The sequence below is a fragment of the Amblyomma americanum genome, chromosome 1 (assembly GCF_052857255.1).
Source record: "Amblyomma americanum isolate KBUSLIRL-KWMA chromosome 1, ASM5285725v1, whole genome shotgun sequence".
NCBI classification, from domain to species: domain Eukaryota; kingdom Metazoa; phylum Arthropoda; class Arachnida; order Ixodida; family Ixodidae; genus Amblyomma; species Amblyomma americanum.
In genome coordinates, this window is record NC_135497.1 from 446,188,083 (window position 1) to 446,214,310 (window position 26,228).

Genomic DNA, 26,228 nt, shown 5'->3' on the forward strand with positions numbered 1-26,228 from the left:
TTTCCCGGCCTTTTAGTGACCTCGCGTTCCGGCCTTGAGGGGCGAGTGTCATTTGATGGAGAACGGAGGCCGGTGACCCGCGGGAAACTGTCAGCGGGGCCAGAGCGCGCTTACCTTGAGGGGCGAGTGTCAATTTGATGGAGAACGGATGCCGGTGACACGCGGGAACTGTCAGCGGGCCAGCGCGCGCCTTACCACAGCCGACGCTATGCGCTACCTCGAAGACAACCTTCTTTCCCTCGGACTCACACACGTGAGGGGTGCGAGACCATAAGTGCGGTGGTATGTTTGTGCGCCCAAGTGAAAGCCCTAGCCCCCCTCCTTCCCCTCCGGCGTGGGCGTCCTCACCCTAGGGAGTGTGGGGAGAAGAGGATATAAAAATCGACAAGCAGTACGGAAGAAGGACGCTCAGGACGACATCGTTCGCCAAGAGGGCCTTCAGCGCCGAAGCCCCGACGGGCGTGCAGCTTCTGCCAGCAACCGCTCGAGCTCAACTCCGGAGCCCCTCCATCGTCCCCATGAAGTCGTCGGCACGTAAGCTCGGACGCCCCAGCCTCTGAATGTTAATCATGTATAATTATTGAATATATCTATTTGTTTAAACTGAGCCATACAGTGTCTCTTTGCCTCTCCGTCCCGTGTGGACCTGCGCATTATGGGGGTCATCACAGCACAATGTCATTCATATAGATGTTAAAAAGCATCGGGCCCAGAATGCTGCCTTGAGGCACACCATTTCGTACCGCCAGAAAAGAAGACTGATGGTTGGGGATATAGACAGATTGTTTTCGATTTTGAAGGTATGATTTCATGAGGTCTAAAGGTGTTCCACGAACTCCGTTTTGAGAAAGTTTATGAGTTAAAATTTGATGGTTTAGGGAATCGAAAGCCTTACTAAAATCAATGAAGAGTCCGACAGTGAGAATACCTGCTTCAGTGTTTTGCAGGATACATTCTTTAAGTGATAACAAAGCCGTTTCCGTCGACTTTCCCCTTCGGAAGCCGAATTGAGCATCAGACAGGATTTGTTTTGCATTAAAAAAGTTCACTACACGAGAAAAGATTACTTTTTCCAAGCCCTTTGAAAAGACTGGAATCACAGATATTGGTCTATAATTGGACACTACATCTTTATGTCCCCCTTTAAACACAACTGTCACTCTTGCTTTCTTCATTTATTCCGGGTAAACTCCCGTTTCAATTAACAAATTGAAGATGTATGCAAGCACAGGTGCAATATATGATAGTACATATTTGACTGGTTTTATCTGAATATTGTCAACATCTAAGGCTTTGCTATTATTCAAATTCATAAAGGTCTCATTGGTGGGCTCAAGGAAAAGGCTTTCGAAAGGGCTACAAGATGAAGGAACTTCAGGTAGATGCATCATAGGTAAATGGGTTGTTAAAAAATTGCTGTTTAAATGGCCAGCAAGAGCCTGACCGGATAATTCAGAGCCCTTATAGATTATTCGTTGAGCGGGCGCATTTTTCGTATTGCGACGTAAGAAGTTATCTACAACTTTCCACACAGTGTCTGAATTTTTCATTCTAACATCAGAGAACAGTTTTTGTTGATACACAATCTTAGCACGCTTAAGCTCAGCATTAGATTATTTCTTGTTTTTTTTAATAAGAGATTCAAGAGAGCGATTATTTAAAAAGGCATGGTACTTGTTTTTGCTCTTTATCATTCTTCTGAGCTCTGGCGTGATCCATGGTTCTCTTATTCGTTTAGACTGCTTAATGTTATTGATATATTTCTACAAAAAACCTTGATAAACGCTGAATATGCATTATTTGAGTCCTATATAGAATAACTAGGACTCCCACCCAAAACCATTTCAGTTTATCTGGGTACCCCCAACCTTCTTTTATTTGCGTGTAACTCCAGCCCCTCTTCACCTGTGCCATTGTAGCCGCTATTGTTTCTCAAGTACCATCTTGATATTAGCAGTTCCTAATTCAAGCCTTCTGCATGGTTTGAAGGACCTATTTAATTGGAAATGAGAACACGTGCACAGGGTGGAAAGCGTGTGATCTGCCAGGAAACACTGAGGCGGCCCCGAGAAGGGCCTTTATTAAGGTTGACAGCCGTTTTGTGCGTCTTCACTTGGCAGCGACGACACAGCGTGTGCGGTCCCCATGGTTTTGCCCCAGCTGTCGAAGCAATCCTCGGGCACGACCTTCGACATCTGATGTTTTTATTTAAAAACACAGGGACCAAAGTCGTGCTGTATGCAGTGCAATCGCCATGTGGTTCCATAATCATCCATTTAGCCCGGCTCTTTGGACGGATTCAAGAAACGACTGAAAAGAACAAAAGTAACGAGCAAACAAGTTAGAACGCAAAGAAACGAAGGCGCGCTGCGCTAATGCTGTAGCGAGGTCTAATATGTAAATTTTCACGGCTGGCGTCGATTTCTACAAAGCGCGGGTAGTCGCTACGGAAATAAACAAAGGCGCCCTGGAGCTGGGTAAGTCTGCAGCTACAAGCACGAGTTTTTTGTCTCTACCGCCGATTTCCACACCGCGCGATCGTCATAACTTTTCTTGGACTTGCTGGTGAAGCTGACAGCGATCATAAAAATTAAAGCCGCAGACTGTAGTGACAGAGGCTTGCCATTGAAAGGAACAAAGCCGTGCACTTTGTCAACCAGGCAACGAGGCCTAGCGCGAGTTTTAGAGCCGACTTGGACAAAGCGCGAGACGGCGCGCGCTTCTAACACTTGCCGACGCAAACAAACAAAGGCGCGCTGCAGTGGGATAACGCCGTAGCGAGGTCTAATATGTAAATTTTCACGGCTGCCGTCGATTTCGATAAAGCGCGAGAAGTCTCTAAGGAATTAAACAAAGCTGCACTGCACTGGGTGAATGCTGGACACTTAGGCCAGGCGCGATTTCCACAATGCGCGAGTCGGAACTTCTGGACTTACCGTTGCAGCTGATAGCGATCCTAAAGGGCAGATTGTAGTGGCAGAATTATCGTGGCCACTTTTACCCTGTACTTGCCACTGCAAAGGAACAAAGGCGCACTGGGGTCGATGCCCCGGCGTCTCGCCACGTGGTATCGGTCCGCGGCAAATAAGGACAGCATCGGCTTGCCAGAAGCATCCAGGAAACGATGCTGCAAAAAAAGTTACGTTACAAGCGCCGCAATTTGGCGAGTTCTGCACGAGAAAACTTGCGAAAACGTTCAACCCTTACCTCGTGATTGAGAACGTGCACGCCCGACAAGCGCTTCATCGTGGCTGTCAGACGGCGGTTCAGATGGCGACGCCGGCGGTCCTCAAACCGCACCTTATGTGGGTCGTCGTAATGGAGTTGCAAAATTTTGAACACCAGCACGACGTGCTCCTGCAGCAGGAAAACGAGGTCCTGGAATGCGCAAGGCATGTAGGTAAGCGGTACAGCATTTCATGAAGCGAAATTTGAGATAAAATGCGTACCTTTATGTCGCTGGCGATTTCTCGCGGGTCAGCGCCTTTTGGGGGTCGTCGCAATGTCGTGGAAGCAAGAACTGTACAGAAATTTCAGCTGGCTGCGCCGACGAGCGCACCACGCAAAAAAAAAAAAGCCATACCCGGACAGCTTCCGAAACGCGCGCGCCGCCGCCTACGCTCACGAAGAGAAAGCCCGCAGACCACGCACGCCCGGCGGCCGGCCGGCCGGTCCTAGCGATTCCCTAGGCACTCTAGGGACAGGCCGAGAGAGGCGCGGCGACCCCACATCCGGTTGAGAACGAGGGCGAAGCGACAAAACGTCACGCAGACACGCATCCCACCGACCAATCGGCGTTTCCAGCCTACCGACCCGCAAACGCTTCTATACAGACCTCCTGCATGTTTGTAAACAAACGAGGTGGCGCTGCAGTCGCTAGCGAGCTCGTGGTAGGCAAAAGGTCGGGGAGTGGCGTCGCGGATAGGTGTTGAGGGCGGGTTTTCAAGGCTTGTAGGCGCGTTTCCAGTTTCTGCGAATCATAGCAATGGTCGATGCTTCCAACTTAGTAATTTGTCGAAGTACACGAGCTCGCGTTGGCCGCGTGCGGCCTATAAAGAGAAATAGTTTGCACTGTGTATTGTATATATGGTTAGTAGTAAACATATAGAAAGCGTTACTGCCATTTATGCGCTAGGCATTGAAAAAAAAAAAACATGTTTTGACACTCTGCACTAACCGGAATGATTTTACTTTGGGAGAATAGTGAGGGAAGTGCTGGCCTTGTTTCGTCGGAGCAGACATGCGCTCATCGTCTGCTGACATACGTATGTCGCGCTGTGCGAAAAGTGGGGACAGCGTCGTGTTCCTGATCTCCTGTCTCGCTTAGCGCTGTTTTTAGCCGCATGACCACGCACCAGCCAGGCCGACTTGTCCTCTTGTTAAGCTGGTCGATTTGGTGAAAATTTCTGATTTCTAGAATTATTTCCTTTCCTAGCCCTGAAGTCTAGTTTCGCGACGAAAAATTCTAGCAAAATATTGAGTACAAATTTATAAATTACGCTTTATAGAAGTGTGGTCCTCAAAAATTGTGAGGTAATTTCTTTGATTTCAGTGCCGCATTTCTTTGACCAAAGCGAAAGCGATGATGCCATAAACGAGGGAATAAATTTTAAGGTTTGGCTTCTGACCTCTCACATTTTCTGCGACTGGATCACTCACCTTCGTAATTCGCATGAAAATCAAATGATTTCATTTGTCGCAAAGTATTCCTGAGACGTTGAGGAGCGTAATAAATCTCTCGATACGTGCAGTACTGTGTTAGTTATTTTTTGTAAGAAACGTTTTCATGTAACTATGCATGCATAAGTACTGATCATATAGAAAAAGAACTAATCGCGTCATCGTACAGAACAGGGCTGTGTGTACATGCTGGCATAAAAAAACTGCGCACTATCTACTCAATTATTTGAAACCTTGGGGGGACTTGACGACGGTGTTAATTATAATTACCCAGAACTGCACCAGGTATAGCTATAAATAAAAGGAATTACTGAAACTAGCGTAGGAATTTCATATTTGCACCAAGTTTAGTTACATATCGCATGCATGAATAACGAAAACACTTTTCATTGCCGCGTCCCGTCTCAATCTCGCCACATGTCTGTTAGTAGCACGCCTGCGGCTGCTTCTTTGCAAACAAGCTTCGCGATCATGTACTACCTCATGAAACATGACACATTCATGATGCAATGAAAAAGCATATGGCGTTTAGCACACTTACGGTACGCTATTCTAAGCACACCAACGCGACCGCGCAAGATTGACACAACTTACCAGACTTCTTTCTACTCGAATGAAATAATTACGTCGTCATATCAAGAAACAGTTCCAAGTAAATATTAAATTTCATAAAACGCGCCATTAAAACATTATGTGCTATTAACAAAAAAAAACGCATTCTTTGGGGGCGAGTGAACCTGTCGGCGCCCCGTGCACTCCGGCTCAAGGTGATAAGTACGTGTGCAGCTGCATATGTCTTTTTTTTTTTCCTTGAGCAATTATCAGCTTACTATCCTGAAGTTCAGGTGAATGAGCGCAGTAATTTACATGCTATTAAGTGCACTGAGTGGCAGTGCCGATCGACTCCCAGACTTCGCGCTTTACTATCGTGGCCCAATGCCTGTTAGCCAGTTTCCGAATGCGGCATTTAGGCGCGAGAAACCTATCGAGGCAAATTTAATATTTTTTATGCTACTACGCGGATCAAGCAGTGACGCAGCTGGTCAATACATGCTGCTTCTGCAGTGCACAGGCTTGAAGCAGCCGCCGGTAGCTGCGGCAGCTGCGGTAGACACGGGCAAGCGTAACCTGTTTTGCCTACCATGCGAAAGTCGCTGCTAACATCAGCGCCACCGCATCTTCGTGACGTCGCGGGGTGAAGGAGGTCCAGTTCAGTGAGCCGGATCTCCAAAAGAACCGCCGCTCACTTTTACTGAGCCACGGCTCACCCGCTCTTTTAAAAGAGCGGCTCAGAAGATCCGGCTCACTCCTGAGCGACCCATCTCTACCTCAAATCGGTGTGTGCGTGGATGCGGCCGTCGGCAGCTTTTACGTAGTCGGGTGTTTTTCCAGGCAGGTTGGACCGACGCTCTCTGCCCGAAGGTCGTTGCGTCGTGTTGCAAGTGCCGGCATCTCGCGTGGTTGCTAGGCGTCTAGGCTAGGCCCCGTCTCCGGCGGCGCTTTGAAACGGAACAACGAAAAGGAGGACCGGAATGTGCGCCATGGCGCCGGACGGAGTGCTTCGAGCGCTGGCATTCTTCGTGTCGCTAGCAACGATTTGTGGTGACAAGCCACGCGTTGACAGAAAAGGATACATTCTTTACTGTCCATGCATGGGTATGTTGGTCCGTTTTGATGGCTCCTGTATGCCTGCACATCTTTTACTATGGATGGCATTGTCCTGATTGTAGATTACTCGCTTGTTTATGCGAACGAGTTGCGATGGTTAGCAGAAAAAAAAAAAAATTCACTTGCCATTAGCGGGTAAATATGTTTCATGCCGAGTCTCCTCTATGAATCGCGGGAGGAGTTGATTTCATTCATTTCCAGCCCAAGATGTATTCGCTCGCAGTATGCAAGTTCGTGCGCGTTTTAGGTCTCTCTTGACCGGTTAGTGTCGGGAGGTGTTCTTAAACCGGCTTCCGACGCTGTAAACCAGCGCTCCCCTATCATGGAGTTTGCAGAGCTACTCAGCTGCTAACGCATGTGTGAAGTCGGCCGCAGAAATTCACGGAACACGACAGCCTCGGTGGAACGATTTTTTCGCCACCCAAGGCATAGCGTAGAACTGAACGGCGCATTCAGCGTGCTGCGCCTCACAGCCGTTACAAAATATTGCTGTAGTGAAACGAGCTTTTGGGCAAGTTGGTTACTTTGCTTAGACATAACTGCAGCGCGAAAAAAACAACCGCACAGGGGAGAAAACACTTGGGACATGGACAAACGCTGCAGTTTTGTATATATTGCTTGTTCACGGCTGCCTTTAATTTTCTTTTATTAACCTTTGTGTCCTGATTTCTTTGTCATCAGCCGTAGGTACGGATACGCCTGGACAGTTCGATGCAGAGCCATTAATAGTGCTTAGGCTGCACCTCCCCTTGGCATAAAGTGCTTTTGCGTGCCGATGTTACTCCCTAGCCGGCGTTTTAGCCTCGCAATGTGGCCGCAGGACTCGAGTTCCTGCTTCTGAATGGCTACTGTCTGCCAGGAGACTCTATGTATAGTGATTACATGGGAGGACAAGTGTGGCACAGTTCTGGATTACTGTGCAGTTGCGCAAAACACTGAAAGAAGGATGGAGACACTTAAGCTGTTTGCATTCAGTTTGTTCCAGTCACTGGAAAATAAAGGATACAACAGTGTCACGGCTGCAGAATTCCTTCATTCCGTTCAGATACTGCTAGTGTAATTGTTGGAATGCTGCGAATTTGTATCCCTGAGGAGGTTAGAACTCTTCAAGGCATGAACCAGATATTGCAGGGATGTGGTCTGGTTGCTTGATTCACTTGGCATGTGTGCCAGAATGCTACTCACTCAAAGTAATTGTCACAGGGCCTGTGTCATGCTTTTTCTTCCGAACCATCATGAACAGTGGGGTAAATTACCGAACAAAGTCATACCGTCAGCACTGGTTAATTCAAAAATTAAATACTAGAACTACTTGCCAGCATTTCATAGCCTAAAATCTGTTTTGCTAGGTCAGTGACATCTTGTATGCGGTGTGTGTGTCACACACTCTCAGCAAGGTTTAAAGGGGCTCTGAAACGCCTTCCGAGGAGAGCACATTAACTCACTTAATCACTGCACTGTGTTGCCATGAAAACCAGAGCCGAATAATACTTTTCTACACACAGCAGATGACCCGCAATCATGCATCAAAGTTGGCGAGCCCTTCCTGGCGACATTTTCATGCTTGCACCCTCCTCTGTCCCCCGCATCTGCGTAGACAAGGTGAGAGGTGGCCATTGGTTAGATTCTTTCAGACGTCAGGCAGCTACCGTGGCCGCGGCCAATAAGCCGCTTAGCTCCGGCGGGTTGGGAAGCTCCGCTACCAGAGGGGGGTCGGTGAAGGAGCGCCTACCTTCCAGCGTGCAAAAAGTGACGAGAGGAGAGGGAAAGGCGTGAAGACGCTGAAATTCAAATTTTAACAACAGATAACTCAGCTTCTACAAAGCGCATTTAGAAACCCTTGCTGCACACTATTCGTGAAGTGGCGTGCTTCAATATTCCATGCATGCCGCAACTTTATTAGAGCCCCCTTCACAGCCCCTTTAAGCAACAGTTGGTTAGTATGACCTTACATCGGCACCACGTACCACAGGTATTTTTCTGTTCCACCCACACACACATCCACTTGCACTCACAGGGGCTAGCTTGCGTGCACACTGGAAGGCATCTGGCTGTGAATCCTAACTATGCTAAATCGGTACACTGGGGGGTCACAGGAGCACCAGCCTGTCAGTGATGACATCACGTCTTGTGACAAGAATTACTGGGTGAATCGGCATATGTTGGCCCCTCTGTGCTGGGTATAAAATTCGTCATTTCTGAATCCACTATTTGGATCATCAAAAGTGAGGGCATGGATCTCTTAAAATTTCGGTTTGATGGGATTATCTCGCTAATGATGCCACTTGTCAAGATGGAAATTATAGCCTAACTCAGTATATATTGAATATTTTAAATCCTTCGCAAAGGGTATCGAAGTGACTGGGTCTTTTGAATGCTCTAATAGACACTGAAGGAGCCATAAGGTTACGTCATCAGCGATGTTGACAATCGCAGGGTGATGCTGCACATTTCGAATCCTTTTACAGTTGGTGTCAAACTGATCTGGTTTAAATACTCCATTGAATAAACACGACGTAGGATTCATAGCAATTTTGAATCCCCTTATGTGGGGTACCATGCAGATAAGTTCTCTAAGATGTGATGTGGAGCCATCAGAAAAGGCTACTGACGACTTTGGCTTTATTTGCATTGTTGTTTTTGCTCTCTGTATCCCAAAATATATTGCCATGGCACCCACATACAGTATGTCCAATGGAGTGTTCATACGTGATCAGTTTTATGCTCAAGACAAGGCAATTCAAAATATGCTGACTCACCCTGCAATTTCGTGACGTTGCATGGCACATAAGTCACGTATTTGCACAACTTCCATAGTGTGTCTGTCCCATTAAGTAGGGGTTCTTACATTGGGTTCTGCAGAACCCTCGGTTCCCTGAGTACCTATACTCCGTTTCATACATCAGGTGCAACGCTGTGAAAGGTACGCAAGTAGTCCGCACGGGAAAATAAAGGGAGGCGTGTTACCCAGCGCTTGTTCTGTGGCCGAGTGGTCTAAGGCGTGTCAAAGCGACGGCGTGTTGTCAGCAATAAGAGGGCATTTAATCAGTTTGATGACAAGTGTGTCATGTAGCAAGCTTGCAGGCAAGGAATTCACTGTGTTGCGCTCCCCGCCAGGAGCGCACTACTTTTTGGTCGCGGAGGCAGGCAGCGCAAACAAGAGCGCCAGCTTTGACAGCATTTCACATGATGTATGAAACAGAGTATAAATCCGTGCGCACCTCCACCCTTGCCTTTCCTTTACCCACTTAACTTTGAACTAATTATGCTGCTATTTCTCATAGCAGACTGTCTCACTGTAGATGGCTTGTACATGACATCAGGGGAATGCCGTGATGGTGGGCCATGCATAACTTCCACTGCTTCCACCAAGCTTTCATGGGGCAAATGGTGATGAGCAGATTAGCTGAATGAACAGGCTTTCACCATTCTTCTGGTCCACCAACATGGTGGCCAGTGGGATGTCAGTGCAAGCCGTCTGTATGGACCTCCTTCACCCCGCGACGTCACGAAGATGCGGTGGCGCTGATGTTAGCAGCGACTTTCGCATGGTAGGCAAAACAGGTTACGCTTGCCCGTGTCTACCGCAGCTGCCGCAGCTACCGGCGGCTGCTTCAAGCCTGTGCACTGCAGAAGCAGCATGTATTGACCAGCTGCGTCACTGCTTGATCCGCGTAGTAGCATAAAAAATATTAAATTAGCCTCGATAGGTTTCTCGCGCATAAATGGCGCATTCGGAAACTGGCTAACAGGCATTGGGCCACTGTAGTAAAGTGCGAAGTCTGGGAGTCGATAGGCACTGCCACTCAATGCACTTATAGCATGCAAGTTACTGCGTTCATTCACCAGAACTTCAGGATAGTAGGCTGATAATTGCTCAAGGAAAAAAAAGACATATGCAGCTGCACACGTACTTATCACCTTGAGCCGGAGTGCACGGGGCGCTGACAGGTTCACTCGCCCCCAAGGAATGCGTTTTTTTTGTTAATAGCACATAATGTTTTAATGGCGCGTTTTATGAAATTTAATATTTACTTGGAACTGTTTCTTGATATGACGACGTAATTATTTCATTCGAGTAGAAAGAAGTCTGGTAAGTTGTGTCAATCTTGCGCGGTCGTGTTGGTGTGCTTAGAATAGCGTACCTTAAGTGTGCTAAACGCCATATGCTTTTTCACTGCATCATGCATGTGTCATGTTTCATGAGGTAGTACATGATCGCGAAGCTTGTTTGGAAAGAAGCAGCCGCAGGCGTGCTGCTAACAGACACGTGGCGAGATTGAGAGGGGACGCGGCAATGAAAAGTGTTTTCGTTATTCATGCATGCGATATGTAACTAAACTTGGTGCAAATATGGAATTCCTACGCTAGTGTCAGTAATTCCTTTTATTTATAGCTATACCTGGTGCAGTTCTGGGTAATTATAATTAACACCGTCAAGTCCCCCCAAGGTCTAAATAATAGAGTAGATAGTGCGCAGTTTTTTTATGCCAGCATGTACATAAAGCCCTGTTCTGTACGATGACGCGATTAGTTCTTTTTCTATATGATCAGTACTTATGCATGCATAGTTACATGAAAACGTTTCTATAACTAACACAGTACTGCACGTGTAGGGAAAAAAATCGAGATTTATTACGCTCCACAATCTCTCAGGAACAGTTTGCGACAAATGGAATCATTTGATTTTCATGCGAATTACGAAGGTGAGTGATCCAGTCGCAGAAAATGTGAGAGGTCACAAAACGAACCTTAAAGTTTATTCCCTCGTTTATGGCATCTTCGCTGTCGCTTTGGTCAAAGAAATGTGGCACTGAAACCAAAGAAATTACCTCACAATTTTTGACGACCACACTTCTAAAAAGCGTAATTTATAAATTTGTACTCAAATTTTGCTATAATTTTTCGTCACGAAACTAGACTTCAGGGCTAGGAAAGAAAATAATTCTAGAAATCAAAAATTTTCACCAAATCGAAGAGCTTAACAAGAGGACAAGTCGGCCTGGCTGGTGCGTGGTCATGCGGCTAAACAGAGCGCTAAACTAGACAAGAGATCAGGGACACGACGCTGTCCCCACTTTTCGCACAGCGCGACACGTACGTATGTCAGCAGACGATGAGCGCATGTCTGCTCCGACGAAACAAGGCCAGCACTTCCCCTCACTATTGTCCCGAAGTAAAATCATTCCGGCTAGTGCAGAGTGTCAAAACTTGTTTTATTCAATGCCTAGCGGATAAATAAACAGCAGGAACGCTTTCTACATTACTACTAACCATATATACAATACAGTGGCAAACTATTTCTCTTTATAGGCCGCACGTGGCCAACGGAGCTTGTGTACTTCAACAAATTACTAAGTTGGAAGCATCGACCATTGCTATGATTCGCAGAAACTGGAAACGCGCCTACAAGCCTTGAAAACCCGCGCTCAACACCTATCCGCGACGCCACTCCCCGACCTTTTGCCTACCACGAGCTCGCTAGCTACTGCAGCGCCACCTCATTTGTTTACAAACATGCAGGAGGTCTATAGTCAGTCATTGTTAATAAAGATTAGAAGCTGATTACTTTGACACCCAATTCAAAGGGGTCAAAGATCGGTTCACCTATCCTGTATTTTGTGCCGTGTCTCGTGATGTCACCAGTGCAGTAACCTCATCACGTCCATACTTCCATGTTATGACTTCCCAGAAGTGCATTCAGAAGTCACCAGTTTTATACCCAATGTGAAGTGGCCCAAGAAAGTTTTATTCACTCCAGAATTCCAGTCCTATCGCATGGTGTCCTAGTGACATGCTGCTATGGCCTACATCACCACTTACATTATTTACTCTCATAATGAACATACTTTTTCTGAAAATTAAGGGGATGCATTCATCATGCGGTGCAGAACATTCAGAAAAAACTTAACGCAATAAAAACTGCTTGAAGAGCAGTATGCTGGAATAAATATTTCATTTTGTAAATAAAACAAAACGCACCGTACAGCGCCGTTTTCATGCTCAAAAACATAGTCAGCAATCTTTATCTTAAAGCTGAACATATCATTCACATGGCTGGCCATAGTGATGTTTAAAGCGACTAGAACTAGAGTTCACTGTAGCACAACTTGCAGCACGAAGCTCAACTGCAAAAGTTACTACAATCTTTAATGTGAAAGATCGGACACAGAAACCATTTGCGATCATGCGTGGTGTTTGTTGGTGCTCGGATTGCTCGTGGAACATTCTTATTGGCTCTTCCTCCCGTAGTGGTAGGTGTAGTAATCCTGAAATTCAACAGGTGAAACTTTTTAATTTTGCCTAGTTGTTTCAGCATTCTGAAAAGGGTGCTTGCTAGCATTCGCTATCGTCCGCACCAGGCTGCACTCCAAAAGAATGTGGTGTGAGGGTAAAAAAGAACTCACGTTTTGAGAGCCAAAGTAGGGGGTGCGTTCACTATGCGAGCATATTGATTACGTGAGTAAATACGGTACAGAGGTGGTGGCCAAGTGGTCCTCTCCAAGGCATCGACCATTGGAGCTGCATGCTGTGCATCAGCGTTGGTTCAAATCCAGTTTTGAGGGCTTGGGGGCGCTTTCCCTATATATGAATTCCTGACAGAAATTTTGGAATTATTTGATGTCAGATTTTACTGCAATTCCGAGGATATGTTCGGCTGATATCGCCACAAATGGGAGGCTTATAGTTCTCAAACTCTCCGCTGTGTGTCTGTATCAAAGGTCGCATGCTCCGCTGCATTTCATTTGATGCTGATAGTCAATTCCCTCACTAGGGCTCATGTTCAGTCACATTCAGTCACACACACAAAGGCTCAGTCACTTTCACATCTGTGGGTGTGAGTGAGGCGAAATGAGTGCACTCATGAGCGAGCTTGCTGACTGGTGCGTAGGATAGTTTGGGGCTAGTGTGCAGTGAAGTGATACTAGAGTAAATGTGCCCCACATCTTGAAAGAACAAGTGTTAAAGGTGCACTAAAGAGGAATCTGAACTCGTCTTTTTACTGCGGGAATTCTATCTACACATTCCGGGCATTCTTAGAAACTTCGAATTATTGTCCTGTGCGGCTGATTTCCCCGATCAAATCGGATTAAACGTCCCGGCTCCTGCCTTTTTTTGAACTAAACTCGGTAGGTAGGCGGAGTCAACCATCGCGTGGAGTGCCTTTCAGCCAGTTCAGTGGTGGCTCAGCTTTCGCTTTCATTTTGTTTTTTAGGTTTCTGTGAATAAACAGTTTCAGTTGCAGACAATATAGCCACAAATTATGCCCACAGAAGCGTGTACTCTTTGATTTACGTATCACTCCGCCAATGGCAGAGCGGCAAGCCGCCACGGGACTGGCTGACGCGTTGGTTGACTCCTCCTACCTACCGCGTTGAGTTAAAAAAAAAAAGGGCAAGAGCCAGGACGTTTAATGCGATTTAATTAGGGCAATCGGCCGCACAGGACAATAATTTGAAGTTTCTAAGAATGCCCGGAACGTGTAGATAGAGTTCCTGCAATAAAAAGACGAGTTCAGATCTTTTTAGTGCACCTTTAATATGGAGCTAAAATTAGCTGGGGGGGGGGGGGGGGGGGGATTTTTCAAAGCTCATAGTATGCTCACAGAGAAGTATATTGATCATGCAAAACACCCCGTTGGTTGCATGGCATGGTCTGCACATCTAGAAATGTACACGGATAATTGTTTTTCTAGGCAATAAGATGACACACGTGTAGTCTGACATGTGCTACCCATAGATGTCTGATCTGCATATGGGTGCTTGTTCCCTCCTTGTGTGTGTATGCATTTCTTCCCGTACTTTTTTGCCTTAAATTAACCAGTTGATAGGAGTGCTTATGTTTTCCCTGTTGCATTTTTTATATAATACCAGGCAGCACTGTCTTCTTTCAGTATTATTCTAGCCGGCTTGCTTGGACCAGAGTACATGCTTCCATTCTGTGGCCTTGCACAGGTGGTTCTTTTGCTCTTTTTTGTTCTTTCTTTATTTAAATACCTTGATATTCTCGTGTAGGCAAACACGACGTTGAAAGCAAGCAGGAGTCACCTAAGTTAGGTGACAGAAAGGGTTGTCATTTCCACTAGTGTTATGCGCATTTATGTTTGATCTGTGCTACGCTTTTTGTTTTTGAGTTGCCAGTGTGGGCAGCACCAGTCTAGAGCCAGCAGGGCAGTGACACAGGGCATTGATTTGATTTGACCTTGTAGCTTTTCCTCGTGTGGCTAGAATAGGAAGCTAAAAACTTGTGTGTGACAGCACACCATATTTAGTCTCTTAATTTATAGGTTGCCTCAATGTCATGGAACTTTTGTTCTTTTGACTTGAAGCGTGTTTGTGCCACCAACGCTGATTGGAACAGCATCTTCTGATCCACGTGCTTGGGAGGAAGGATGATGATGGGCTGTCGAGGCTGTGTCTGGGCTGAGCAAAGGCTCTTGGCACTCGCAGGCCGCTTTGGGAACCAGGCGGACCACTTTCTGGGGGCACTGGCCTTCAGCCGAGCACTGGACAGGACTCTGGCCCTTCCACCATGGGTTGAATATCGTCCAGGCGAACCCAAGTCGGTTGGTGTATTTTGCTTCGATTCATCGCTCTTGGTGATCATTACTAGTTGCAGACAGACACATTGTCAGCAGCAGCAACAGCACATGCCACAGTAAACAGAATAAATGGGGGAAAAAATTCCTCCTTTCCGTAGACAAAATAGCATGCACTGCCAGTTCAAGATCCAGTGTGTCCTGAGGATGATTGCCATTTTCAGACGGCCTTGTTTCTTGGTTAAAACTTTATTAACAAGGTGCTTCTGTTGGAATGAAATTCTTCCACAGCTGTGAATGAGTAGCTGTGCATAATTACTATAAAAGTTGATTGAAGCATTCATGCATATCACATGCATAAAACACCTTTTGTTGAACGTGTGACCAGCTGTGTATTGCTGTGTAGGCCAGCTTGTGTCACAAGTGGTTTGCCGTTTCTTGTTTTTGCCTACTGATTTTATCCTTCTTGGGTAGAGACTCACTTTAAAGTATTCTTTATGCATGTGCTATTCACGTAGAGAGAAGGGCAGCAGTTGAATGATTTTTTTCATTTCTGAATGAAATGTAACCAGCTTTGCACCTGTGTCTTTTCCCAGTGTGTATTCATATTCTGTTATCTTGCCATTTGAGCGATATATACTGCATCAGACAGTATGTTAATCAGTGAACAGCGTCTTGGTATAAGCTGATGCGAAGTTCTCATATTAAGGGTCTTCAGTCTTCCTGCAGTCCATGGTCCACCTCACGTTTCAACCGGTGATTGCGCATGCACATGGGAGAAAGCTTAGTGCCTATATGCTGCTTTCAGTTATCTTCATCAGTTCAATACCTTCGTCAACATTGTGGGAAGCACACTTGCATTGTTGAATATTCCTGTGAGTTATCTTCAGCATAGTCGTAATGCCCTTGTACCTGAAGACTTATATCAACCCTGCTTTTGAATCCATTTTCAACCTTTATGCAAGATTAGGCAAAGCAGACGTATACTGAATCACTTTTCTGTAAGGGAAATTACCTTGGGCTGCATGAGTGGCTGTGGGATTTTGACTGGTCCACTGTGCTTAATGGATTGGATTTAAATTCGAGCTTTTCTTCTTTGGCATGTCAGTAGTACTATTGTCAAATTTGTGCCAAAGTGTTCTTTGCGTTGTCAGTGTTATCCAGCTTCTTTTTCTTCGGACATGTAAAAATTCTTCAGGTGGACACTTCATTAGCATAGACTGCATAACGAAACTGTCAACGACTGTTGATATTAACGCTATAGTATATATGCAGGACAGTTGTAAAGCAACTTTTAGAATGTGGCGAGCCATCATATTTCGCTGAGTTCGAGCACTCACTCAGAAAAAAACCGAGGAGCTCCTGGTGGCATGTTCGCCTGCATTCAAAGCCTAATGCAAATGTGATTGTGCTGCGGGAAGATCATGCCCGGCATTTGTCCTTTTCACTGTCTGATGCCGACATTTTTTCTCAACATTTTCGTTGCTTTCAAAAGAAATCTGATTCTTCGCTTTATCTGTCATTGCTTACTTTGGTTCCTAGCCACAACTATCTTGCTGCTAGTCCAGTAACGACAGAGGAAGTAGTTGCTGCTATAAGAAGACTGAAGCGTAAGTTAGCGATTGGTTGTGACATTACCCCTAGCCTCATTGTGAAAGGATGTGGTGAATTGTTAGTGCCTTTTCTAGCTCATTTGTTTAACCACTCGCTGTCTCCACACTCTTTCCTTTCATTGTGGAAGAGTGCAATTATTATGCCTTTGTTCAAGTCTTGTGATCCGCATGACGCAAATAACTATTGTACTACTGTCCTCTCATATGTGCGTTGACTGGCTAAACTGGTGAGGGTAAGTGAGAGCTTGGGTAATTATTTGACAAAAAGCCAGCTTGAAATTTTGTCCTTGAGCAAACTTGGAGCGAATATCGTAAGCCGCGCGTTTAGTGATGTCACACACGCAAGGTTGCCTCTAGAAATCTCCCCTATTGAGGCCACGAAATGGGAAATTTTAAAATTTATTTTCACTGCGACAAAACACCGCACTGCTACGAAACTTGGAATAAAGGCCAGGAAACTGTGGAGAGCATACCGTAAAAGTGGGTAAAATCGGAGCAGGTAAAAAAATCCAGTGGAGTTGCCCTTTAAGAAAAATGATTTCTCACAGTATCTTTTAGTGCGGAAGCACTAATCTGATGGGTACCAACCCCGAGAAAAATCGTCCGTTGTCTTTTCGAATTGTCTGTTCACCTATAGTCAGATGCAACTTAAGAATGCAGCGGCTTCTCCCCGTCAAAGGAGCCCCTTCCAGCCAACGGCGATTTTCGTGACCCTGCTAGTGTGACAAAGCAGGGAGTGGTAGAAGAAAGGGGATAATCCCTTCCCTCTGTGGTTGGGGATAGACCCCCCTCTCTCCATTGTGGCCCCGCTCCCTGCACCGTCACGCTAGCAGGGTCACGAAAATCACCAATGTCTGGAAGGGGCTCCTTTGACGGGGAGAAGCCGCTGCATTCTTAAGTTGCATCTGACTATAGCGTGAGCGCACGGCACTGCCTGCTCTTCGTCATCTTCGACGTGGCACTAATCTGGTCTTTCTGACTTGAGCAAAATCATCTCTTGTACATCCGCAGCTGGCCCAGCGCGAGCTCTCTGTGCCGTGGCACTGCCCGCTTATCGTCATCTTCTACATAGCAAAAATCCGTGCTTTCGCACCGATTCGAGTGTGAACATTCTCTGTAGTTTTGAGTTGGCGGAGCACATTTAACCAATTTCCTATTGAGCTTTGGCCTTTAGTGCTTAGCTTGAGCTTCCATTTTAATAGAAAGCTGGTGATTGTTATTTCAGGTTTTGTTGACTCTTTGATAGTGGCTGATTGAATTTGGGTACTTTTTGCCAGAATTGGGCAGTGCACTTCTCACACTCTGCTTGCCCTCTTTCATCCTCTGTATCCCATCCTTCGCGGTGCAGCTCTGAGGCCAGGACAGATTGAAAAAGTTGCCATGCCTTCATTTTTCCAGTGACCTCTTCCTCCTCTTGCAATGCATGCCTTGTAAGCACCAGCAGTGTGCGGTTCCTGATTTCTGAGAGCCACTTGGGTCAGTGGAATTGTACCTCCAGTTCAACACTGAGTTCATTGGCTGCATGTGCTTTCCAGGTTCAAGTTCCCTTCAACACGTATTTCAAAGTGGAACTGCTCACCAAGTACCACCGTGTGATCACCATGGAGCAATTCATGAAGGACCTGGCCCCCACCGTCTGGCCACCAGGAAACCGCACTGGTGAGTTGTTGCCAGAAAGGCATTGCGGTCACCTGCAGCACGGTGAGGCAGATGTGTTGTTGGGGTCCACCTAAGGTCGGTGCTCATCTTCACAGTGGAAGTACTGAGTGCTCACATGGTGGAGGCCGTACTGCTATGTCACACTTCGTCACTAGAAGCATCCTTTCACCTGAAAGGGTGCTTTTAGTGCAAAAGCACTGCTCTAGACTTGCCAACCCTGAGCAAGAATCTTGTCATCTTGCTTGTCTTGTGCCCTGAACTAACCTCAACTAAGCCGAGCTTACCCGAGTTGCTCGGGTAATCTCGTGTAAGTTTAGAGAGTGTCGTGCAAGCTGGAGCCAATTGGACGAAGCTCGGGTAAGTTCGGAGGAGTGTCACACCAGCTGTAGCCTATGGGAGGTGGGGCGTCGCTCCACCTAGGTCATGTAACCCTGTGCCGTTCATCACAACCTGCCCTGGCAGGTGGCAGTTAATGATTGGTCGTGAGAGGTTGCTCGGTAAGAGCAACATGGGTCGACAATCCCTACCGGTGGCTGTGACAGAAACAGTCACCTGCCAGTGCAGTGGTGCATCGCTTAACTGCTGCGCCATGGTGCTGGTATTGGTATGAGAACTCACCACAGTTTATGAATGTTAGATTTGATTTTAGGGGGTTTAACGTCCCAAAGCGACTCAGGCTATGAGGGATGCCTGTGAATGTTAAGTAGAGAATGACCAATTTTTGCATATATGGGCATTAACCCACTAAAGCTATCACGTCATACCCTTAAGGTGGAGCTTAAGGTTCCCCTCCAATTGAAGAATGAACACCTGCTTTTGCACATCTACTCAGTTTAACTATGTCAAACGCTTAGCGCTGTTTTGTGACAAGACATGTTGTAGTATTGCTATGGTTTATCACCATAGGTGTTGCAGGCTTTTTAGGTTCAGTCCAACTGTACCTGACGGTGTCAACCAATATCAATCGTAATCTGCCTAACAGTTGTTGGAGCTTGCACTTAATTCTGTGATTTTCAGCTAGTTGAACTGCTGTCGCGATTTGAATCTTTTGGGTCACTTCAGCAATAAGACGATCTGTCATCTGTTGCAGTGCATGGCTACCTCTCAAGCTGCCGCTCACACCTCATGGTCACGTATGCAGCTTGGCTCAAGTCCATTCCAGTGGGCGGGGCCCATGGGGACAAAACAAACAGGAGCTGCTCTATTTGTTTCAAAGGATTTGTGGCTCTTGTAGCAAACAATAATGAGTTCTCTTAAAGGGTTTGGTAGAGGATCAAAAGTGTTCAATTCACCATCTAGGGTTCTTGGCGTGGTCTTGTCCACACCAGTGTAGAGCTCACACTGCAGAGGCACAAAGAATTCACTTGTAGGAACTGCGAGCTCTGGTGACAAAGAGTTTCCAAGGCCGGACCAAAAAGGAGGGGTGGCATGCTGTGCCACTTTTGTTAGCAGCTCTGCTGGGGTGCTGCTCCCCCCCCCCAAAGTTGTAGTTTGCTCCCGAGAGTGTTTTATTACAGTGACAATGCGCCAAGTCTAATACCAGCCGAAAATTTTGGTTTCCTGTATGACACTAGCTTAAGAGCTTTTCGTTAGGAAAGGAGAAGCCAGTGCATGCTGCAGAGAGGAATCTTCCGCTCACTGGCATGTGCACTAGTCTCTTGCAAGGGCTACGCCTTCTGTTTCTCTGTATGGCATGTGCAGTGGACAAAATTTTGCATCCCAGATGAAAAGGCCTGCACAGAATCTGAGGTAGAACCACGACAGGTGTGATTTTATGTTGGCACAGCCTTTGTTGAGTCCGCTCTTGTTGTTCATTGCTTGATGAACACACTGATCATTCCTGTATCACTTGTGCGCAGACCTCAATGTTTTCATTGTCATACAGGATAGTGTAAGATGCATGACTGAAACTGCTGTGGGGAACGTGGTTGCACATTTGCTGCAGAGGAACATTGTGCACTTTGCACAACAGAGTGTATGTTCTTTCATAAAGTGAATGCATTGAAAACTAAAATTTTCTCCATAAAAACCTCCTAAAAGTGCAGGGCTGTCTGTGCTTTACGTCATAGTTCCATTCTACATCACGTTAAATATATATTGGGGTGCATTGCACTTTGTTTGGTGCACCTTCTTGCCTCTGTCACTTTGCTGTGATCACAGGTTTGACATGTGGCGTTGGTTCTTGTTCCACTGATGCAGTAGTAATGGAGGAGAGACAAACAGGTTAGAATGTTGCGCTCACTTTTGGCCCTTGTGCACAGGTCCTCTACAACATTGACCAGGTGAAGGCTAGGAGGGCACCTGATTCACTGTCATGGACAAAGAGGGAGGGATAAGGCAATTTCTGCAAAACGCAGAAGGGAAGGTGTCATTGTGTCAAGGTGTTGGGATGCTGGCGGAGATGCTTGTGCACCTCTGTGCTGTTATGACAGAGCAGCGAGAAACGTTCTGCATGAGAATAGAGAGACTAATTATTTGTGCAATTGCAATTTCTTTTTTCACTGAGCATTTGTATGATCCAAAATGAAAAAAAAAATGTGAGTACCAGAGTGAAAGAAAAATGTTCTTGGCAACACTTTGGAGGGGCTGGTTGGCGATACGGCAGCATGATAAAAAATGGCGCATAGAAACAGGACAAGGAAGAGGTTTTTCATCAAGTGAGTTCTGGTTTATTTTGTTTCATTACTTGCACATAATGCTGCCTGTAAGGTGCACCTGGACCTTCCTTTCACTTTTTCAAGGAGGATTACTTGAAATGTGTAAAAGCCTACACTCATGCCACGACTCACATTTCTTGAGCTCACAACACCTTGCTCACTGGCTAGCATGAACTGCGGCCATCAGTGATGCTTGGTTGGCTCACAATTTGCCATTTTCATTGCATTTGTCAAATTTTTTCAGTGTTTTCACAGATAGGCACTCGATTGTCATGTCTTGAAGCCTACTGTATGATTGATGGCAAACTTTGTGCTGATGCTTAGGCTGCCCGGTTTGCATCTCAGTTGCATAGCGGAACCCTTACCACACCCATCAAGCTATAAATCATTGTGAGGTAAGGACAACTCTTGTCCTCACCTTCCAATACCTTTTGGTTTTTAGGAAAGCTGTAGGAACTCCACTATATGAGGGAGAAGCAAACCATGCAGCCTGGTTACTTTTGGCAATGATTGTACCATCATTGCCTTTGTGTGTTGCAAAATGCACCAAAATAAGGCACTTTGCAATGCTTGCCCCCATTGGTGAAGTGCTTTGAGAACGTAGTGCATGCCAGGTGCTAGCAGCACTGCAAAAGTCGCTTGCCTTTTTATAAGCACACTCCATATGGGGACTTGGTTGTTCACTGCCATGGTGTTCAAGGAAAGGGCCTGCCATTACTTTGGCTCGCCTTGTCTGCCTGCTGGCGCTCACTTGGCCGCTTGGCCGTTTGCGTTGCCCATCACAGCCTGAGAAGCTGCATGCTTTATTCCAAGAGTGGAATTGAACCAGGACCTGCCACAGTGACTCAGTGGCTTTGGTGCTTGGCTGCTGATCCCAAGGTCACAGGTTTGATCCCGGCCGCAGCAGCCATAGAGGAGGAATGCAGGAACACCTGTATACTCTGTAATGCCAGTGAGTGTTAAAAGAACCCCAGGCGGTCTAAATTAATCCTGAGCCCTCCACTACGGTGTCCCTCATAGCCCATCTGTCGCTTTGGGGCGTTAAACCTTTAACCGCCAACACCGAGCTGTACTCGTTATGGGAGATTGTACCGCTATTGTCAATGAAGTGTCACACTCGTCCGGCCCAATGTTGCGCTGCTCCTACCACCAAGGACGAGTTACGGCCGGTAATTGTGTACTTTTCAATTTTGGACACTAGAGGGCGGTAGCTGTCCATGAAGAAACACATTTCGCATCTTTAGCATGTGTTTTAAGGCGAGACAGTGGTCTCTAGGACCAAAAAATGACCCAAAAATCGATTTTTTAAAAATGACATTTTTGGGGCCTATAGCTAATATTCTTCAAGTCTACCAGTTTTCTCCGCCAGGAAATTGGTATTTTGACCATAATATTAAATTTAGATCACTGTGTGGGCTCAATTTGTGCAGGAGCAGGTGATTTAACACCATGAAAATTTTGGACACCTGGCTGTCTTAGTACGTCAATATCTCAATGGCTAGGACAGGTAGACATGTCATATTGTTTGCTAAGGGAAGCTGAAAGCCCAATGTATGCAATAATCAAAGCACAATTGTTCAATCACGCTTCAAGAATTTATAATTTTGCAAAGTTTATCGATGCATGATGTTCACACTTTGAATGCTGCTATTCTAAGTGCTGTAAAATTACTAATGGGGGTGAAATGGAAAAACTGCTTTGATACTGCACTCTTTACTCACCATACTATGTAGCCATGGGTTAAAAGTTATTTTTTATTGAGCCATTTTTGCACCGAGGTACTAATATATATGACTAATTAAAATTTTCTTAGGAACTAATGAATTAATTAAAAAAAGCAATTTCATATTTGAAATCGTATAAAATCTGAGCAGGGTGATACAGTTTCATTAGGATTGGACTAAAAATATGGATGATAGGTCTAAGACCAGTGTTCCCCTTTAAGCCTTGCAAAGGTCATTTCAATATGGCCTCTCACATGAAGAGTGCCTGATGGCAACGATGTCCCGAGAAAAAGAGCTACATCTTGGAGCAGTTCTGACAGCAGTGTTGCTGACGATCTAGAAGTTGTTTCCGACAGTGACTCTGACTTCATTTGCAAGCTGGAGACGGCTTCAGATGACGACGAGAACAACGGCGATAATGACAACGGTGATGTGTTTGGCAGCACACATTTTTGCTATTAATGATGAAATCTTGTTTGTGTTAGAACCAAGCAATGTCTATGCACTTTGCAGTGTGTTACAGTGTATCAGATCGAATTAATGCAGCGCATTTCTGTACCTTGTGACCCATTACTATGGCATGTGCTGAGGGAAGTCCATCCTCGAGATCAGCTCTTTCATCTTTAATTTTTTGTGTTAATTACCAGGAACCAGTGAAGTAATACATTTTCAGAATCAGAATTACGTGGAAAAAAACTATGACCACTTTTAAAAGTTTAGTGATTTTGGTATGTTTCCGGAAACTAATTTGGCAGTTAACTTGTTAAACCTCGCATACCAGTACCATTTCTGGCCAGGGCTTTTTAAACATTTGTATTGTCCCAAAGCTCAGAGCAGAAGTTTTTGTATCATTGAGATTCAATTCGAGTTTTGTGTTTCACAGTTGTGCTTGACTGTAATGCTTCATATTGCTAAATGTGGTGCTCCTTGGCTGCCCAGCAGACTGCTTAACAGCAGGGTCACTTAAACCAGTGTGGTGAAACTGTTTAGAGCTGCCTTATTTCTTGCCTTGTGTGCAGTGTTCTGCTACCAGCCACGAGCATCTGGCCAGGGCTGCCAGGCGAAAGAAGGCAACCCATTTGGCCCTTTCTGGGACACATTTGGCGTGGATTTCCATGTGTCCGAGTTCTATGCACCCCTCCAGTACGACATTCACTATCGTGACATGGCACGCAAGTGGAAAGAGAAGTAAGTGCTGCAGCTTGGCTAATGGGTCTTGTGGAGGGAGGCCTTACTTGTCTGAGAGGGAGGAGCTCAGTGCCCACGGGAATTGGCTGGACTAAGCAGCCCCCCCCCCTCTCCTGTATGTGGTTGGCTGGTCTGGACTCTTGGAGCAATCCCGCAAGTTTCCATTTGTGTTTTCCAACTTTCAAATTTTCGAGTACGATTTGAATATGTGTGACATTCATTTTTAATCGGTTGGGGTTATGGATATTCAAAAATTTTCCAAGTAGTCTTCAGCAACTGAGTACTGCCAACTTTAATAAATTCCACCTTTGACTCAAAAGATGCCACCAAAGAAGCAGATGCACCAACTATCCCAGCTTACCGCTCTACTGCAGTATAAATCCCCCAATACGCTTGAACTCAGATATACGGAACTTAAGGGGATTGCGAAATAGTTAGATACTATATCGATAATTCATTATGTCAAGAATGGCAATAGATATGCGTATTGGAAGCCTCGAAGCAAGGATACACTGCATCCTCAGTAGTGCCACACTTTTTGCAGCAACATGCCATGTGCCTGCCTGCTGGTAGTGCACCGTCCTCTAGGCATCACTGGGCCTAACCTACTTCGAAACGAAGCCACAGCGGATGGTGGTTTGGAACTAGCCACTGCCTGTCATAATATCTCTAATCCTGTTAACAGTGCACCATAAATAAAGTAATCTCATTAAAATTAAGGTACAGACGGTTTCAGCGACTCCTTCAGCAGTGAAGCATGCCTGGCGAGGGCTGCTACTGAGCTTTAGTCAGTTAGGCTGTCTTCACCACATGACAGCGATATGGCGTGGAAAGCAAGTAAAAAGAGACTATAGGCCACCCTCAAGCACACCCCCTGCGTTCACCTTATCGCGCGACTTCACAGCACTAGTAGCCACCTTTGTGCTAGCGCTGCCAGCAAATGTCCAAGGCCTGGCAGCTCACTGTCTCCACGCACGAAAATTGATTGCGGGAGCACAGTTAAGAGGAGTGTCACTTGGAGGTGCACGGCGCACTGTGTGATATATTGACTTTCCTATACTTTTACACAGGGTTTTACGATAATCTGTGTGTTCGATGTAGCCATATACTATTATAAACTGACATACTTGCAGTAAAGAGGAAGTTCATAGCTTTGACTTGTATGCTAAATCTTCAGGTGTCATCTCTGAATGAAATGTAGCGCACTGGAGGCAGTACTTAATGATTAACTCCATCCTATGTAGTCATTGTAATAAGTTAGAAATAGGACACTTTATTGTTGTGTTCAATATAGTTATTTTGGGATTAAAGAGTGAATTTTGTTTCTTGATTCACAAATAAGAATTTGGTAAAAATTCTTGTTTTTTGACAAGCAATGAAGAACAGTCCATATTTTTAGGGGTTAAGTTCATATTTTTAGGGATCAATATTTTAATGTTGATAATTAGCCGCATGCACTTTTGACAGGACATATGGTACTTTAACTCCATAAATATGCGATGAGGACTTGATTACAGTTCAGAAATGTTTATTAGGAAATGTCTCTTTTTTTTCTAACTTGAATAACTTTTCTACGCTTTCACTGCTACCTTCCAATTCAGCATTTCCGTGCCCACTCTGGACCTGCCTCAACTCTTTGTGTGTAATCTGTCTACAAAGACATTCCATTCTCGTGGCTGTCATAACGAATATGCAACGGCTCCAGAACAGTGCAGCACTTGCTGCAAAGATGCCAGCTTCTGTCCTGGGACCTAATTTTTAAAGCATACCCTACAGCATTATCCAGAGGTGAAGAGCGAAGACTAAAGGAGGATTAAAGGAATTAGGGAACAGCATTCGGACTTGCAATTTAACCTTGTGTGTTCCAAACCGCCTAATTTTGAAGAATGAAACAGTTGAATGTGCACAAGGGAATTTATTGACAGCTTCATAAAAGTGTCGATCAGCATTTCTTGGCACAAGGTTTTAACAGCTCATTTTCTAGTGCTTGCAGAATTCAACCTGCATTTGTGTTGTCTTCAGCGCAGAAGGAACTGCACAACACATCCAGTCAGTTGACAACAATGGCGAAAGTAAATCTCTTCCTCATTTTTGGATGCTTTGCCTTCTTGCACCTATGCACTGCGGGGAAACCGGCATGGGGGCTGACTCTTGCAATGTTCTTGCTTCTCATGCTGCATTCCCCATACCCAGCCCTCTCTTAGGTGAGCACATCACTGTAGTACTCAGGTGCTTTGCCATGTGCTCTTCGGCACTGGAAAAAAGCCACTGTGTTTCTCCTCGTGTCAGGTCCCCTCAGAAACAGCCCACTCATATGTTAGTACATACCCCATTATTTTTTTTTTTTTGTGCTTCGCCTCTTTGCATCCAGGCATTGTAGAGAAGCCATCAGTGCGAGTGACTACCACTGCATTTCTGCTCCTAACATTGCGTGGCCCCAGGTTCGGTCCACTTGTATGTTTGCACATGTGTGGTTGGTCGCTAAATGTATTATAAGGCC

The 26,228-nt window shown here is 45.6% G+C and overlaps 1 protein-coding gene across 5 annotated transcripts in view; it reads left to right on the forward strand.

Moving 5' to 3' along the window:
- The first annotated feature begins 5,848 nt into the window (after nucleotides 1-5,848).
- The window catches only part of O-fut1 (O-fucosyltransferase 1), a 48,257-nt gene continuing 27,877 nt past the window's right edge, over nucleotides 5,849-26,228 (forward strand). For 2 of the 5 annotated variants that reach the window (XR_013311624.1, XM_077650585.1), the window contains exons 1-4: nucleotides 5,855-6,336; nucleotides 14,799-14,914; nucleotides 18,036-18,159; nucleotides 23,560-23,728. Coding sequence is in view for 4 of the 5 variants with exons in the window: in XM_077650585.1 (XP_077506711.1) it covers nucleotides 6,213-6,336; nucleotides 14,799-14,914; nucleotides 18,036-18,159; nucleotides 23,560-23,728 (533 nt within the window). In the remaining variant the exon portion in view is untranslated. Of the gene's footprint in view, nucleotides 6,337-14,798; nucleotides 14,915-18,035; nucleotides 18,160-23,559; nucleotides 23,729-26,228 lie in introns of all 5 variants that reach the window. The other 3 variants (XM_077650582.1, XM_077650584.1, XM_077650581.1) reach the window with 2 other exon arrangements.